Genomic DNA, 17,975 nt, shown 5'->3' with positions numbered 1-17,975 from the left:
CCGTCTATATCTCTCGTTTCCCCTCTCCCCTGACTCTCGGTCTGAAGAAGGGTCTCGACCCGAAAGGTCAGCTATTCCTTTTCTCCACAGATGCTGCCGGACCCACTGAGTTACTCCAGCACTTTGTGTCCATCTTCGGTGTAAATCGGCGTCTGCCGTTTGGGCGGCAGGATGGCGGAGGGGTTTGTTTGTCTGTTTACAATATGCAGTGAAAAACTTTTGTTTGTGTGTTATCCAATCATTAAACAAACACTATGCATGAATAAAGTCAAGCTGCTCGCAGTGCACAGATGAAGGATACAAGGAAGCAACAGTTAATGCAAAGATATAACATTTAGTGCACAATGAAGTCCGATTAAAGATAGTTCAGAGGTTTCCAATGAGGTGGACGGGAGGTCAGGACCGCACTCTAGCTGTTGAGAGGACGGTTCAGTTGCCTGATAACAGCTGGGAAGAAACTAGGGTTGCCAACTTCCTCGCTCCCAAATACGGGACAAGGTGACGTCACCGTCCCGCGCCCCACGTGACCTCACCCAGCCAGTGGCCACTTGCTCCCGCTCCTCCAATGACAGAGCGGGAGCACGTGGCCTCTGGCTGGGTGAGGTCACGTGGGGCGCGGGGCGGTGACGTCACCCTTTGTCCCTTATTTGGGAGCGAGGAAGTTGGCAACCCTACTAATATGGGACAAGGGCGGTCCTGTACGGGACAAACTAATTTAGCCCAAAATACGGGATGTCCCGGCTAATACGGGACAGTTGGAAAACCTAGAAGAAACTGTCCCTGAATATGTGTTTTCAAACTTCTGTACCTTGGACCTGAGGGGAGAGGGGAGAGGGGGGAGTGTCCGGGGTGTGGCTGGACATTGATTAGGCTGCTGAGGCTGCCTGAAGTGTAGATGGAGTTGACGGAATGGAGGCTGGTTTGCATGATGGTCTGGGCTACGTCCACAACTCTCTAAAAATTCCTTGCGGTCTTGGATGGAGCTGTTCCCAAACCTGCCAGGGCCGGAGAAACGAGACCAACTGTGGCCTCGGGTGCTGTCTGTGTGGAGTTTGCACGTTCACCTAGTGATCACGTGGGTTTCCTCCCACATCCCAAAGACGTACAGGTTTGTAGGTTACTTGGCCCTCTGTAAATTGCCCCGAGTGTGTGGGGAGTGGATGAGCAAGTGGGACGTGTGTGAGAGGGAGATTGATGGTCAGCGTGGACTCGGTGGGCCGATGGCCCTGTTTCCATGCTGTATCTGTAAACTAAACTAAGGAGCAAGTCGTCTGATTGCAAATTGCTTTGGGAAAGATGGCACGTCGGATATTTAGACACGCTGAACTGCAGATGCTGGAATTTTTGAGCAAAAAGTACAAAGTGCTGGAGTAACTCAGCAGGTCAGGCAGCATCTCTGGAGGAACATGGTCAGGCGGCGTTTCGAGTTGAGACCCTTCTTCCGACCGGCTATCTTTGATATCTGTTGCTTGTGCGAGTGGTGTGCCGAAAGACAAGGGAAATGGAATTACATTGACTGAAATCCTGCCAATTGTTCTGTGAAATATATATTTTAAAAAATGTAATCCTGATGAGAAGCCAAGAATGCTAGGATTGGAACTCTCGGTCCTAGCACAGCGCAGGAGTAATCTGAACCTAAAGAGCATTAAATTGAAAGTCATGGTTTGGTTTGGAGATGGAAGTGAGAGGGTTACAACTACACTGGGCCTCACCATTCAAAGCTCAGTAGCCTATCTACATCAGTTACCTACATCAAGCTTGTGCTTTTCTAAACACAAGTATATAATGATGCTAAACTAATACTAGTTTTAGAGATACAGCAAGGAAACAGGCCCTTCGACCCACCGGGTCCACGTCGACCAGCGATCACCCGATCACACAAGTTATCCCACTCTCTCTTCCACTCCCTGCACACTAGAGAACAATTTACAGAGGGCCAATTAACCTCCAAAACCCGCACATCTTTGGGGTGTGGGAGGAAACCGGAGCACCCGGAGGAAACCCACACGGTCAGAGGGAGAAGGTGCAAACTCCACACACAGACGGCACCCAAGGTCAGGGTCGAACCCGAGTCCCTGGCGCTGTGAGGTAATGGCGCTACCAGCTGCGCCACCGTGCCGCCTGGTGGGAAGAAAGAAATGCCCGAGCAGAGATAGACACAAAAAGCTGGAGTAACTCAGCGGGACAGGCAGCAGCTCTGGCCAGAAGGGATGGGTGACGTTTCGGGTCGAGACCCTTCTCCACTGCCCACTGGCCGGTCCCTCTCCCATGATGGAGTTTCTACGTCGAGGGCGTCAGGCATTCAAACAACAGGGCGGACGGAGAACAACTCGAACCTCGGGCCTGGTTACACTGCCGAGGGAGAGGTGGATGATGTGGGTCTCTTGTCCTTCCACAAGTTCAGAAGCTTGAAAGCGTGCTCCACCAGACTTAGGAACAGCTTATTCCCCTCTGTTATCAGACTTCTGAACGGTCCTTCCACAAGCTAGGGCGCTGTCTGATTCACCTCTACCCCATTGTGGGCATTGGACTTTGTCTATGGAACTGGTGCACTACAATGCTGAGAACTGTATTCTGCACTCTGTATCTCCCCCTTTGCTCTACCTATTGTTGTACATGAGTTTGACTTCGTTGTATTGATGTACAGTATCTCTGATCTGTCTGGATAGCGTGCAGAACAATGTTTTTCACCGTTTCTCGGTACATGTGGGAAACATAAATGTAACCCCATACCGTCCCGTGAATTGGAGGACTTTCCAGACAGTATTGGTGGTATCTGGCCAATACCTACTGCAGGTAGACGCAAGGAATTGCAGATGCTGGTTTACGGGGAAAAAGACATAAAGTGCTGGAGTAACTCAGCGGGTCAGGCAGCATCTGGGGAAGACATAGAGAGGTGGCGTTTTGGGTTGGCACACCGAGCAGGGCAGGGCAGGGCTCACTGGGCAGGGCAGGGCAGGGCTCACTGAGCAGGGCAGGGCAGGGCAGGGCTCTCTGGGCAGGGCAGGGCAGGGCTCTCTGGGCAGGGCAGGGCAGGGCTCACAGGGCAGGGCAGGGCAGGGCAGGGCAGGGCTCACTGAGCAGGGCAGGGCAGGGCTCACTGGGCAGGGCAGGGCTCACTGGGCAGGGCAGGGCTCACTGGGCAGGGCAGGGCTCACTGGGCAGGGCAGGGCTCACTGAGCAGGGCAGGGCTCACTGAGCAGGGCAGGGCAGGGCAGGGCAGGGCAGGGCTCACTGAGCAGGGCAGGGCAGGGCTCACTGGGCAGGGCAGGGCTCACTGAGCAGGGCAGGGCAGGGCAGGGCTCACTGAGCAGGGCAGGGCTCACTGAGCAGGGCAGGGCAGGGCTCTCTGGGCAGGGCAGGGCAGGGCTCACTGAGCAGGGCAGGGCAGGGCTCTCTGGGCAGGGCAGGGCAGGGCAGGGCAGGGCTCACTGAGCAGGGCAGGGCAGGGCTCTCTGGGCAGGGCAGGGCAGGGCTCACTGAGCAGGGCAGGGCAGGGCTCACTGGGCAGGGCAGGGCTCACTGGGCAGGGCAGGGCTCACTGGGCAGGGCAGGGCAGGGCTCACTGGGCAGGGCAGGGCTCACTGGGCAGGGCAGGGCAGGGCTCACTGGGCAGGGCAGGGCTCTCTGGGCAGGGCAGGGCAGGGCTCACTGGGCAGGGCAGGGCAGGGCTCACTGGGCAGGGCAGGGCAGGGCTCACTGGGCAGGGCAGGGCTCTCTGGGCAGGGCAGGGCTCTCTGGGCAGGGCAGGGCAGGGCTCTCTGGGCAGGGCAGGTCTCACTGAGCAGGGCAGGGCAGGGCTCACTGGGCAGGGCAGGGCAGGGCAGGTCTCACTGAGCTGGGCAGGGCAGGGCTCACTGGGCAGGGCAGGGCTCTCTGGGCAGGGCAGGGCTCTGGGCAGGGCAGGGCTCACTGGGCAGGGCAGGGCAGGGCTCACTGGGCAGGGCAGGGCAGGGCTCACTGGGCAGGGCAGGGCAGGGCTCACTGGGCAGGGCAGGGCAGGGCTCACTGGGCAGGGCAGGGCTCACTGGGCAGGGCAGGGCAGGGCTCACTGGGCAGGGCAGGGCTCACTGGGCAGGACAGGGCTCACTGGGCAGGGCAGGGCTCTCTGGGCAGGGCAGGGCAGGGCTCACTGGGCAGGGCAGGGCAGGGCTCACTGGGCAGGGCAGGGCAGGGCAGGTCTCACTGAGCAGGGCAGGGCATGGCTCACTGGGCACGGCAGGGCAGGGCATGGCTCACTGGGCAGGGCAGGGCAGGGCAGACTGGGCAGGGCAGACTGGGCAGGGCTCACTGGGCAGGGCTCACTGGGCAGGGCAGGGCAGGGCTCACTGAGCAGGGCAGGGAAGGGCAGGGCTCACTGAGCAGGGCAGGGCAGGGCTCACTGGGCAGGGCAGGGCAGGGCAGGGCTCACTGGGCAGGGCAGGGAAGGGCAGGGCTCACTGAGCAGGGCAGGGCAGGGCTCACTGGGCAGGGCAGGGCAGGGCAGGGCTCACTGGGCAGGGCAGGGCAGGGCTCACTGGGCAGGGCAGGGCAGGGCAGGGCAGGGCTCACTGAGCAGGGCAGGGCTGACTGCTGCTCATGTTGGTGCAAGAGTCAGAACAACACAGAAGTCATGTGCAGGAAGGAACTGCAGATGCTGGTTTACACCGAAGATAGACACAAACTGCTGGAGTAACTCAGCAGGTCAGGCAGCAAATCATGAGAGGAATAGATCGGGTAGATGCACAAAGTCTCTTGCCCAGAGGTAGGGGAATCGAGAATCAGAGGACATGGCTTTAAGGTGAGGGGGGGGGAAGATTTAAATGGAACCTGAGGGATAACCTTTTCACACAAAGGGTGGTGGGTGTATGGAACGAGCTGCCAGAGGAGTTAGTTGAGGCCTTGAGGTTGAAGAAGGGTCCCGACCCGAAACATCACCTGTTCCTTTTCTCCAGAGATGTTGCCTGATGAGATGCTCCAGCGTTTTGTGTCTGTCTTCACTGCAGAAGTAAGTTCCTTTTTGGACTGTAGGTTGCTGTGTCACAGGAATGGGAAGCCAGGCACATTCCTCTCATCAAAGACAAGGCTAGCTTCTATTACGCTTCAGAGCCGAGGCATTTTGATAGGGATCTCGGAGCAGACTTATCGTCTACATTGGTGGAGACACGGCCCCCCCCCCCCCCCCCCCCCCCCCCCCCCCCCCCGTACAATCCTGCAGACAATATTAATGAGGAATAATTGCTGCAGACTCACAGTCTCTCCAGGAGCATTCGGACCCAGCCGGGACCTTGTTTACACCGTGACTGGAGAAAAAATGTTCTTCAAACCCCAGTGCTCCCTTTTCACTGAAAGGGGGAGAAATTGAGATGCTTGTCTGAAAACTAACAGCGGGAGCACAATGCTGTCAGGCACCACAGCCAGAGAGCAATGTTGAAGTACCATCCACCTCACAGGTGACCCTCGGACTATCCTTGATCGGACTACGCTGGCTTTATCGTGCACTAAACGCTATTCGCTTATCATGTATCTGTACACTGTGAATGGCTCGATTGTAATCGTGCATTGTCTTTCCGCTGACTAGTTAGCAGGCACCAAAGAGCTTTACACTGTACCTCAGCACACGTTGGCAATAAACTATACGGAACTGAACTGAATGCAGACAATTCAAAATGATCTTTTATCAGCTGAGGGTGTTTGTTCTCCCACGCCTGCAGATCACAGTGAGATGAAGAGTAAGGGGCCGCCGCGGCCCAGAGATAACGTGCGCGTTCTCATCTGCATCGAGTCGCTCTGCCAACGGAACACGTGAGTGCCCGGGTTGTTTCTGAGCGCGCTCAGCCTGTTCAGTCGTGTGCACTCTCAGTGCAAGAGGAGGCATGGGTCCAGGCAGACTGTGACACCGTCCGTCCCTGTACAGAGAGACAATAGGTGATGTTTCGGGTCGAGAATCCGGGTTGGAGTCTGAAGAAGGGTCTCGACCCGAAACGTCACCGATTCCTTCTCTCTCCAGGTATGCTGCCAGTCCCGCTGAGTTACTCCAGCATTTTGTGTCTGTCTCCAGTTAGTGGGCTACTCCCTCCTGGGGTACAAACCACACACACACACATGCACACACACACACGTACAAACCACACACACACAAACACACACACACGCGCACACACAGACACACACGTACAAACCACACACATGCACACGCACACACACACACAGACACACACACACATGCACACACACACAGACACACACACACACACACACACGTACAAACCACACACACAGACACGTACACGCACACACACACACACACACACGTACAAACCACACACACACGTACAAACCACACACACACACACGTACAAACCACACACACACACACACGTACAAACCACACACACACACACACACACACGTACAAACCACACACACACACAGACACACACACACAGACACACACACACAGACACACACACACACACACACACACAAACAAACACACACACAGACACAAAAAATGGGGGCCTGGGAGATAAAAGGCAACAAAAAAAACAAAAACAAAAGCCGCAGGACTTTGATTGATAATTCAGTCTGATAGTCGTGGAGTTTGGGGGAGTTGAGTCTTATTATCCTTTGGCTGGGATGCGAGACATCGCAGCCTTGCCAAACAATAAAACTCCCGCAGCAGTTTCTGAAGCTTGTCAGGGTGTGTTCCAGCCCAACTCTCCACCTCTGACCTTCACAACCAGATGCTGACAGTTGCTTCTGGCACTGAGCCCGAGTCAGGATCAGCAATCCACCGATGAGGCTGTCCATCGACGGGATCTACAGGAGGCACTGCCTCAAAAAGGCAGGCAGGCTCATCGAGGTCCCACACCACCTTGGACACTAACCTCGACCTCTAGCTCTCAGAGCACACCAACACCAACACCAGCAGAAGGCTTAGGAAGTTCGGCTTCTCGCCGGCAACTCTCACCAACTTCTACAGATGCACCATAGGAACCATTTTGTCGGGATGCATCACAGCACGGTTTGGGATCAGCTCCGTCCAAGACCGCAGGCAATTGCAGAGAGTTGTGGACACTAGCCCAGAAACATCACACAAACCAACTTCCCTTCCATTGACTCCATCTACACCTCACGCTGCCTCGGCAAGGCCAGCAGCATAATCAAGGACCAGTCTCACCCTGGTCACTCCCTCTTCTCCCCTCACCCATCAGGCAAGAGGTACAGAAGTGTGAAAACGCACACCTCCAGATTCAGGGACAGTTTCTTCCCAGCTGTTATCAGGCAACTGAGCCATCCGACCTACAACAAGGGTGACATTTCGGGTCAAGACCCTTCTTCTTCAGACCCTTCTTCTTGAAGAAGGGTCTCAACCCGAAATGTCACCGATTCCTTCTCTCCAGAGATGCTGCCTGTCCCGCTGGGGCTACTCCTGTTTTTTGTGTCTATCTTTGGTTTAAACCAGCATCTGCAGTTCCTTCCTGCACATAAGAGATAGGAATAGAATTATGCCATTCGGCCCATCAAGTCTGCTCTGCCATTCAACCATGGCTGATCTATCCCTCCTATCCGTACTCAATAACCAACTTCTGCCCAACAACCACCATGCCACTGAAGACTGCACACACCAGCTCAACGAAGAAGTACGAACTTGGTTTCACGAGGGGCTTCTGTTTTCTTTAGCACTAATATTATATTTTATTATTGAATTTTCTGTTTATTTATTGTGCAGTTTAGTTTAGAGATACAGCGCGGAAACAGGCCCTTCGGCCCACCAAGTCCACGCCGACCAGCGATCCCCGCACACTAACACTATCCTACACACACTTGGGACGATTAACAATCATACCAAGCCAATTAACCTACAAACCTGCACGTCTTTAGAGCGTGGGAGGAAACCAAAGAAAAGCCATGCGGGTCACGGGGAGAATGTACAAACTCCCTCCAGACAATCACCCGTAGTCAGGTCTCTGGCGCTGCAAGGCCGCAACTCGACAGCTGCACCACAGTGCCACCCTATCACGTGAGGATTGTGTTTGTAGACCTGTGAGGCTGTTGCAAATAAGGATGTCATTGTTCCGTCCGGGTACATATGACTCTTGACCCTCGCCCACCCCATCTGCCTCAGGAAGATGGACTTCACCCACACTAGACAAACGCCGGCATTTGCACCGGCAGTATGTTGGTGGGTTGGTGGAGCTGCCGCCTCTGGGTGCCTGTGACCTGGGCTCGACCCTGAGCTCAGGTGCTGTCTGTGAGGAGTTTGCACGTTCTCCCCCTGTCTCCACCCGGGGTTTCCTCCCACATTCCAAAAACGCGGGTTGGTTCGTGGCCTCTGTAAATCGCCCCTCGTGTGTCGGGAGTGGGTGAGAAAGTGGGATGACGTGGGACTAGCGTGAACGGGCGGTCGATGGTCGGTGTGGACTCGTTGGGCCGAAGGGCACCAGAATATTTTAACCTGCCAATTTTCAAGCAGTGGAAATATTAGATTTTCAAACGCAATGTATGGTTGATTTTTAGTTGTTGCCATCCTTGCACGCCCTGACTACTTCAGTCTGCTGTGAGTATCTTAAAGTGACCTTCTGCGCTTTGTTTCAATAGACAATAGGTGCAGGAGGAGGCCATTCGGCCCTTCGAGCCAGCACCGCCATTCAATGTGATCATGGCTGATCATTCTCAATCAGTACCCCGTTCCTGCCTTCTCCGCATACCCCCTGACTCCGCTATCCTTAAGAACTCTATCTAGCTCTCTCTTGAATGCATTCAGAGAATTGGCCTCCACTGCCTTCTGAGGCAGAGAATTCCACAGATTCACAACTCTCTGACTGGAAAAGTTTTTCCTCACCTCAGTTCTAAATGGCCTACCCCTTATTCTTAAACTGTGGCCCCTGGTTCTGGACTCCCCCAACGTTGGGAACATGTTTCCTGCCTCTAACGTGTCCAACCCCTTAATAATCTTATACTTGCAGATCGCTTGAAGTCATCGCAGGTCTGGAGAGCAACAGCAAGATATTCACCATCTATGTGCACGGCTTACTTCAGCTACAGGTCAGTGCGTAGCAGTGAGTCGCCCGTGATCCATTCAAAGACAACGTCATGAGCAGCACAGACAGGCTAGACAGTCCGAACCTTTTTCCGCAGGGTGGAAATGGCCGTGGCTTCAAGGGGTGGGAGGGGGGCGAAGTTCAAAGGAGATGTGCGGGACAAGTTCTTTTACCCAGAGGGTGATGGGTGCCCGGAACGCGCTGCCAGGGGTGGTGGTGGTGGAGGCAGGCACAGACCGTGGCATCCAAAGAGGCGTTTGGATCGGCACTGGGGTTGCCAACTTCCTCGCTCCCAAATACGGGACAGGATGACGTCACCCGTCCCCGCGCCCCGCGTGACCTCGCCCAGCCAGCGGCCCACGTGCTCCCGCTCCACCAATGGCGGCCGGCTGGGCGAGGTCACGCGGGGCTCGGGGGCGGTGACGTCACCCTTTGTCCCTTCTTTTGGAAGTTGGCAACCCTACTAATACGGGACTAATACGGGATGTCCCGGCCAATACGGGACAGTTGGCAACCCTAATCGGCACGCGGGTACGCCGGGAACGGAGGGATATGGATCACGTGCAGGCAGATGCGATTCATTTATCTTGGAATTGTTTTCGGCGCGGATATTGTGGGCGGAGTGGCCTATTCCCGTGCTGTACAATGTTCTATGATTGCATAAGTTACTTTAATGTCATTTAAAGCAATGGAATGACTTAGTAACTTTGATACTGTGTGGGGCTACTGCTGTTAGTATTTATTTCAGTACTATGTGTATGGGTTAGGAGCAGGGCTTTTTTTGTGATGTTGTGGTGTAGCAGCATCTCTGAAATGTTAAAAACGAGATTAATATTAATATTAATAATAATAATATTAATATTATGGGCGGCACGGTAGCGCAGCGGTAGAGTTGCTGCTTTACAGCGAATGCAGCGCCGGAGACTCAGGTTCGATCCTGACTGCGGGCGCCGTCTGTAAGGAGTTTGTACGTTCTCCCCGTGACCTGCGTGGGTTTTCTCCGAGATCTTTGGTTTCCTTCCACACTCCAAAGACGTACAGGTATGTAGGTTAATTGACTGGGTAAATGTAAAAATTGTCCCTAGTGGGTGTAGGATAGTGTTAGTGTGCGGGGATCACTGGGCGGTGCGGACTTGGTGGGCCGAAAAGGCCTGTTTCCGCGCTGTATCTGAAATATGAAAAAATATATATATACAGCTAATAGCATCACGTGGCTTATTACCGGCATCTTGACATCAGCTGCTGCATTAAAACTATTGGAGTAACTCAGCGGGACGGGCAACATCTCTGGAGAGAAGCAATGGGTGACGTTTCGGGTCGAGACCCCCCCCCCCCGAGACTGAAGAAAGGTCGTGACCCGAAACGTCACCCATTCCTTCTCTCCAGAGATGCTGCCTGACCCGCTGAGTTACTCTGGCATTTTGTGCCTACCTTCAGTGTAAACCGGCATCTGCAGTTCCTTCCAACACAACCTGATCTGTTCAAAGAAGAAACACTGGTTAAAAAACCCCCTCTCAATGCCTCGCTGTGCGAGACTGAGGTTTCGTGCAAGAGGCAGCAAAGTGGGAAGCCAAAGGTTTAATTGGATAAAAGTGTCGGCAACTAAAGAATCTAAGATAGAAGCGGGTTTGTCTCTGGGCCCAGCGAGGAACTGGCAGTGCAGAGTGCGGGGAACATCTGAAACTGGTTACGTCCAGGTAGACCTGCCCCAGATATCAACAAATGTGCATTGACATGTGCAAAGTTAAAAAGCAACGAGACAATAGACAATAGGTGCAGGAGGAGGCCATTCGGCCCTTCGAGCCAGCCATTCAATGTGATCATGGTTGATCATTCTCAATCAGTACCCCGTTCCTGCCTTCTCCCCATACCCCCTGACTCCGCTATCCTTAAGAGCTCTATCTAGCTCTCTCTTGAATGTATTCAGAGAATTGGCCTCCACTGCCCTCTGAGGCAGAGAATTCCACAGATTCACAACTCTCTGACTAAAAAAGTTTTTCCTCATCTCTGTTCTAAATGGCCTACCCCTTATTCTTAAACTGTGGCCCCTGGTTCTGGACTCCCCCAACATTGGGAACATGTTTCCTGCCTCTAACATGTCCAACCCCTTAATAATCTTATACGTTTCGATAAGATCCCCTCTCATCCTTCTAAATTCCAGAGAGAGATCTGAAACCCAGCAGAACAAAAAACTCCTGCGGTGCCAACAAACGAAATGCACCCTTGCCCTGCCCTGCTCTGCCCGGCCCTGCTTGGCCCTGCCCTGCCCTCCTTGGCCCTGCCCTGCTTGGCCTTGCCCTGTCCGGCCTGGCCCTGCCCGGCCCGGCCCTGCCCTACCCTGCCCTCTGCCCTGCCTTGCCTTGCCCTGCCCGGCCCTACCCTGCCCGGCCCTGCTTGGCCCTGCCCTGCCCTCCTTGGCCCTGCCCTGCTTGTCCCTGCCCTGCCCGGCCCTACCCTGCCCTGCCCTGCCCTCTGCCCTGTCCTGTCCGGCCTTGCCCTGCCCTGGCCTGGCCCTGCCCTGCCCTCTGCCCCCTGCCCTGCCCTGCCCGGCCCTGCCCTGCCCGGCCCTACCCTGCCCTGCCCTCTACCCTGCCCTGCCCTCTGCCCTACCCTGCCCTGCCCTCTACCCTGCCCTGCCCTCTGCCCTACCCTGCCCTGCCCTCTACCCTGCCCTGCCCTACCCTGCCCAGCCCTGGATACTTTAGCAGATTTGGAGTTTTCATGTTTAGTTTAGTTTGGAGATACAGCACGGAAACAGGCCCTTCGGCCCACCGAGTCCGCGCCGACCAACGATCCCCGCACACTTACACTATCCTACACACACGAGGGACAATTTACATTTGCACCAAGCCAATTAACCTACAAACCTGTACGTCTTTGGAGTGTGGGAGGAAACCGAAGATGTCTGGAGGTGTGTGTGTTTTTATACTTCTGTACCTCTTGCCTGATGGGAGAGGGGAGAGGAGGGAGTGAGCGGGTTGAGACTGGTCTCTGATTATGCTGCTGACCTTGCCGAGGCAGCGCGAGGTGCAGATGAAGTCAATGGAAGGGAGGTTGGTTTGCGTGATGGTCTGGGCTGCGTGTGCCTGGAGTTTAATGGACATTTTTCTCTGTGTTTTCCAGGCTGATCAATATACCTCCATCTTTGTGGACAACAGTGCTGGGGCTTCTGTATCCATCCAGAGTGGCTCAGATTTCATGGGTTTACTTGTTGGCGTGTAGCAAGATGTGTCCTGCTAACGAACCTTAATGCCAGCTTAGCGGCACTTAAGACGTGGAAAAACAATGCAAAGGTAGAAGTCCAGAACTGCTGAGGTGAAATAAGACTGGTGTGATCTTGCCATCGGGACTTGTATCCTGGCCATCAAATCTTCATCGGTGTTTAACTCATCTGTATTTCATTCGAGGTGTTTGACTTCGAAAATAAAGACATGCCAAGCGCAAAGATAAAGCCTTCACCTGCAACATTGGACTGCAACACACTGCAGCGATTGTATCGAACTTCCATCAGGACAACACTAGGGAAAGGCTGGTTTTAAACGTTGCTCGGAACAAGACAAAAAACGGATTTTTGATTCAATATCGGCACATCAGTGCCAGGTCAGTGTGGTCTCGGTGGTGTGAGGCATCTTTCAGCTTTAAACATGGCGCTCCCTGTTAACTCTCGGGTGCCTTAGGCGGGCACTCGATTCAGGAGTGATACGAGTCGGACTGCCAAACTGAATGATGTGCTGAGGAACTGGAAATGGACGAATACTTCCTCCAGTGAGTCCAGAAAGAAGCTGTACACTATATCTCAGCGTGCCAACACCAGGCACGATCATTTCTGGAGGCGTATCGCAGTTTTGAAAGGAAGTATCTAGGTTAACTACAAAATTCTGATATATAGAAATAATGACAAGATGTGTAACTTTATATCAACATAATTCCGGGATTTGTAAGTGGTGTTGCAAGCAAGTTCTGTCCCCAACCAAAGCTTTTCTCCGAGTCTGAAGAAGGGCCTCGACCCGAAACGTCTCTCCATCCCTTCTCTCCAGAGATGCTGCCTGTCCCGCTGAGTAACTCCCAGCATTTTGTGTCTGAAAGTTTTTCGTTGTACTTCGGACGGTACACGTGACCATAAACTCAACCGAACACGATAGGGAAATAGAACATGTTTTTCCATCAGTTTAAATGTATGACATTGTGATACAACTTCAAACATTTGTCAACCAAACTGTATAAGATCTGCCGTTCCATCAATACCTTATTTTTAATCTTAATGTAGACCATTGAATCCTTGTTCAGAAACAGATGTGATGAGAATGTCGAGGTTAGATTCTGACCCCCAAGTGGGTATTCCACTGTTACTTGTCATTCTATACGTTGACAATGTTATCCCTTCCCAGCAAAATACTCAAAATGCTCTCCAATGTTTTTTTGCTGCAATATTAAGTATCCACCAAAAAAAGATTGCAAACAAAGTTATTACAAATTGGTAAAGAAAAATTCCTAGCAATATGGTTCATAAGTTCTCGGAGCAGAATTAGGCCATTCGGCCCATCAAGTCTACTCCGCCATTCAATCATGGCTGATCTATCTCTCCCTCCTAACCCCATTCTCCTGCCTTCTCCCTATAACCCCTGACACCCGTACCAAGCAAGAATCTATGTATCTCTGCCTTCAAAATATCCATTGACTTGCCCTCCACGGCCGTCTGTGGCAATGAATTCCATAGATTCACCACTAGAGAACTTCCTCCTCATCTCCTTCCTAAAGGGACATCCTTTAATTCTGAGGCTGTGCCCTCTGGTCCTAGACTCTCCCACTAGTGGAAACATCCTCTCCACATCCACTCTATCCAGGCCTTTCATTATGCAGTAAGTTTCAATGAGGTTCCCCCCTCATCCTTCTAAACTCCAGCAAGTCAATAGACAATAGACAATAAGTGCAGGAGGAGGCCATTCGGCCCTTTGAGCCAGCACCGCCATTCAATGTGATCATTCTCAATCAGTACCCCGTTCCTGCCTTCTCCCTATACCCTCTGACTCCGCTATCCTTAAGAGCTCTATCTAGTGCAGGCCCAGTGCCCATTATGACCATCATATGGGCTTTTGATGCCTTTATTAAAGTATTATCACCTTTAGATCTTAGCAGCTGCCTCAGAACAACAAGGGACTATTTTCTTTGGAGCGTAGAAGGCTGAGGGGTGAACATATTGAGGTGGACAAGATCATGAGGGGCATCCCCCCACACACAATAGAGAATTCTAAAACTAGGGGGCATTGGCTTAAGGTGAGAGGGGCGAGATTTAAGAGGGACCTCAGGGACAATTTTGTCACTCTGAGGGGAGTCTGCATCTGGAATGAGATGCCACAGGAGGCTACAGGAAAGGATGCAATCATGGCTTTTAACAGATATTTGGGGAGATATACGGAGAGGAAGGATTTAGAGGGGTGTGGACCAACTGAGACCAGCCCAGTATGCCAACGTGGCCAGCATGGATCAGATGGGCCGAAGGGCGCGTGTCCATGCTGTAGAGCTCTGAGTCCACATCATGAACATCAACACAGAGCAGCTGGCTCATAAGACTATGTCAGTAGCACAAGTGAAAGGTCTCGACCCGAAACTGGCACTGCCCATTTCCCTTCACGGATGCTGACTGACCCTCTGAGTTCCTCCAACACTTTGATTCTAGCTCCGGGTTCCAGCATTGTTGAACACATTTTTTATTTTCCATTTTTGTGGCAAAGAATTGCCAACATTCCTTGTCTTAAGTGCTCGCGCTGAACCAGGAAATGGACAGAGAGGAATCTAACTCCTCCGGTAGCATTTAAACCTCTTGTATTTTTTCCACTTCTCTGTCGGTGAGGCATAGACAGGGTAGACAGTCAGAATCATTTCCCCAGGGTGGGGGTGACAAAGAGCAGAGGGCATTGTTTTAAGCTGAGGGGGGCAAAGCTTTAAGGACAGGCACACTATGTTGGAGTAACTCAGTGGGACAGGCAGCATCTCTGGAGAGAAGGAATGGGTGACATTCCGGGTCGAGACCAGTCTGTAGAAGGGTCTCGACCCGAAACGTCACCCATTCCTTTTCTCCCGAGATGCTGCCTGTCCCGCTGAGTTACCCCAGCATTTTGTGTTTATTACATAGATAGATTACATAGAAAATAGGCGCAGGAGGAGGCCATTTTGCCCTTCGAGCCAGCACCGCCATTCATTGTGATCATGGCTGATCATCCACAATCAGTAACCTGTGCCTGCCTTCTCCCCATATCCCTTGATTCCGCTAGCCCCCAGAGCTCTATCTAACTCTCTTTTAAATTCATCCAGTGAATTGGCCTCCACTGTCAACAAATTCACAACTCTCTGGGTGAAAAAGTTTATCTTTGGTTTAGTCCAGCATCTGCAGTTCCTTTCTACGCAAAGTTTAAAGGAGACGTGTGGGGCAGGTTCTGGGTGGTGGGGGCCTGGGTGGTGGTGGGGGCAGATGCGATGGTGGTGTTTAAGAGGCTTTTAGTTGGGTGCATGGATATGCAGGGGATGGAGGGATATGGGTCACATGCAGGCAGAGGAGATGCCTTTAACTAGGCATCATGTTCGGCACAGGCATTGTGGGCCGAAGGGCCTGTTCCTGAGCTCCACTGTTCTTGGTTCTATTATTTCTTACTGTAACCTATTTCTCATTCTCTCCCTCTATTTCTCTCTGCCCCTCTCTTGCCTTTTATTTATACCTCGATTTCTGACTTCTCCTCTGGCAGTTTTTACGATCCCATGATTACACGACCAGAACAAAGTAATTGCCGAGAAGGGGGTGATTTGTCCAACTAGTGTAACTAAAGGGAAGTCTTTGCAGACTGCGATTCTTGGGTGACGTACATGCAGTGATTATAAAACGTAAGCCAGCCTATTTTCAGCCCTGGTCAAAAGGGCTTCTGTTGACTGTGTTTCTCTTTTCTTTGCTGGTGTTTGTTAAATCCTGTCAAATTAAACTCTTACAAGCTCCGCGAGACCCTGGGTCCCGACAGCTCTGTTTGACAGACCCTGCACTGAGCAGTGTTCACGACCAGCAGCAGCTCTCTGCCACCCACACTCCAAAACTCCCAGCTCCCACAACCGGCTCCTATTCCAGCACAGTTGCACACCGCTGCCAAGCCCGGTCGGTCTCTCTGAAGTCGCCTTTCCTTTAAGAGAATAAAGGAGAAGCCCTCGAACTCTCCCCCCCCCCCCACCCCCCCCCCCCCCCCCCCCACTATGAGGACATCAGCTATAATTCATAAATGATCGCTAGAGTCACAGAGTGAGACAGCATGGAAACGGGGCCTTCGGCCCAACTTGCCCACGCCGGCCATCCTGTCCCAGTTGCTGCTTTAATAAAAACATCAAGCTCAGGACTTTCTAGTTTCCGTTTCAAAACAGATGCAGGCGCTTGGGTATTGTGGAAGGGAAGTAAGCCTCACAACCCTGGGGAGTTGCTGGAAATGTCCATTTTTATTATCCATGTTCCACATTCTGTGGACGTCACACATTAGGACACGGTGGCGCAGCGGTAGAGTTGCTGCCTCACAGCGCCAGAGACCCGGGTTCCATCCTGACTGCGGGTGCTGTCTGTACGGAGTTTGCACGTTCTCCTGCGTGACCTGCGTGGGTTTTGTCCGGGTGTCTTATATGTTCTAGGAGCAGCATTAGGCCGTTCGGCCCGTCATGAATCACTGGATGTATAGATATAGAATCACTTGGATATAGCTCTTGGGGCTAACGGGATATGGGGAGAAAGCAGGAACGGGCTACTGATTTTGGATGGTCAGCCATGATCATATTGAATGGCGGTGCTGGCTCGAAGGGCCGAATGGTCTACTCCTGCACCTATTTTCCATGTATCTCTGTCTAAGTCTACTCCGCCATTCAATCATGGCTGATCTATCTCTGCCTCTCAACCCCATTCTCCTGCCTTCTCCCCGTAAGGACAGAATGTGTGCTGGTCTTCCAACTACAGGCAGTGAGAAGTCAGAGTCAGCAGAGAAGCAAAGCCCCGTGCAGGGAGTGCAGACGTCCCAGGTTGTGACGCACAACACCAGAAGTTAGAAAATCCAGATAAGTTATTGCGATATGCAAGATAATACTCTGTGGGATCATTCTCATTGTGAAATATGCGATTTGCAATTCTGTTCAAAGCCTTCATTTGGACATTATTGCTATCCGTTGTTGGGAAAGAGGTGGTGGGTAAATTATTGATTGATTGGTTCAGTGATTGAAAGATATAGAGCATGGAAATAAGCTCTTCTGCCCAGTGACGTTAGACACAAAATGCTGGAATAACTCCGCGGGTCAGGCAGCGGCTCTGGAGAGAAGGAATGGGTGACGTTTTCAGGTCGGAACCCTTCTTCGGACTGAAAGATAGGCAAGGAAGCCCCTTTCACACCTCTAGTCCCCCCCCCCCCCCCCCCACGCAACCTCCAACTTTCAGTGTGAAGAAGAGTTTTGACCCGAAACGTCACCTATTCCTTGTCTCCAGGGATACTGCCAGACCCGCTGAGTTACTCCACCATTTTGTGACTATCCTTGGTATGAGCCAGCGTCTGCAGTTCCTTCCAACACTTTCAGCCCACCGGGTCCACGCCGACCATCAATCAGTAGTTCTGTGTTCTCCCACTTTCGCATCCTCTCCCTACACACACTAGTGGCGAATTGTACGTGTGCCAATGAACCTACAAACCCGCACGACTTGGGATGTGGGAGCAATACGTGGATAGGAAAGGATTAGAGGGACACGGACCAAATGCAGGCAAATGGAACCAGCTTAGATGGGCCCAAGGGCCTGTTTCCGCGCTGTATCATTTTATGACACCCGAAAGAAACGCACGCAGTCACAGGGAGAACGTGCAAACTCCACACGGACAGCACCTAATGGACTCGGGTCCATGGCGCCGTGAGGCAGCAGCTCTACCAGCTGCCTAAAATTATAGGTAG

General features: G+C 52.6%; 1 protein-coding gene across 2 annotated transcripts in view; it reads left to right on the top strand.

Moving 5' to 3' along the window:
- The window catches only part of c1qtnf12 (C1q and TNF related 12), a 41,622-nt gene extending 26,591 nt beyond the window's left edge, over positions 1–15,031 (top strand). For both annotated transcript variants that reach the window (XM_078425060.1, XM_078425059.1), the window contains 3 exons: positions 5,694–5,784; positions 8,952–9,030; positions 12,150–15,031. In XM_078425060.1, coding sequence (XP_078281186.1) covers positions 5,694–5,784; positions 8,952–9,030; positions 12,150–12,248 — 269 coding nt within the window. In that variant the 3' untranslated portion in view covers positions 12,249–15,031. The remainder of the gene's footprint in view (positions 1–5,693; positions 5,785–8,951; positions 9,031–12,149) is intronic.
- The last annotated feature ends 2,944 nt before the right edge of the window (positions 15,032–17,975 follow it).

The sequence above is a fragment of the Rhinoraja longicauda genome, chromosome 30, assembly GCF_053455715.1.
Source record: "Rhinoraja longicauda isolate Sanriku21f chromosome 30, sRhiLon1.1, whole genome shotgun sequence".
NCBI lineage: Eukaryota > Metazoa > Chordata > Chondrichthyes > Rajiformes > Arhynchobatidae > Rhinoraja > Rhinoraja longicauda.
Note: the sequence above shows the minus strand (reverse complement) of the source record. Positions and strands in the feature narration are given on the sequence as shown.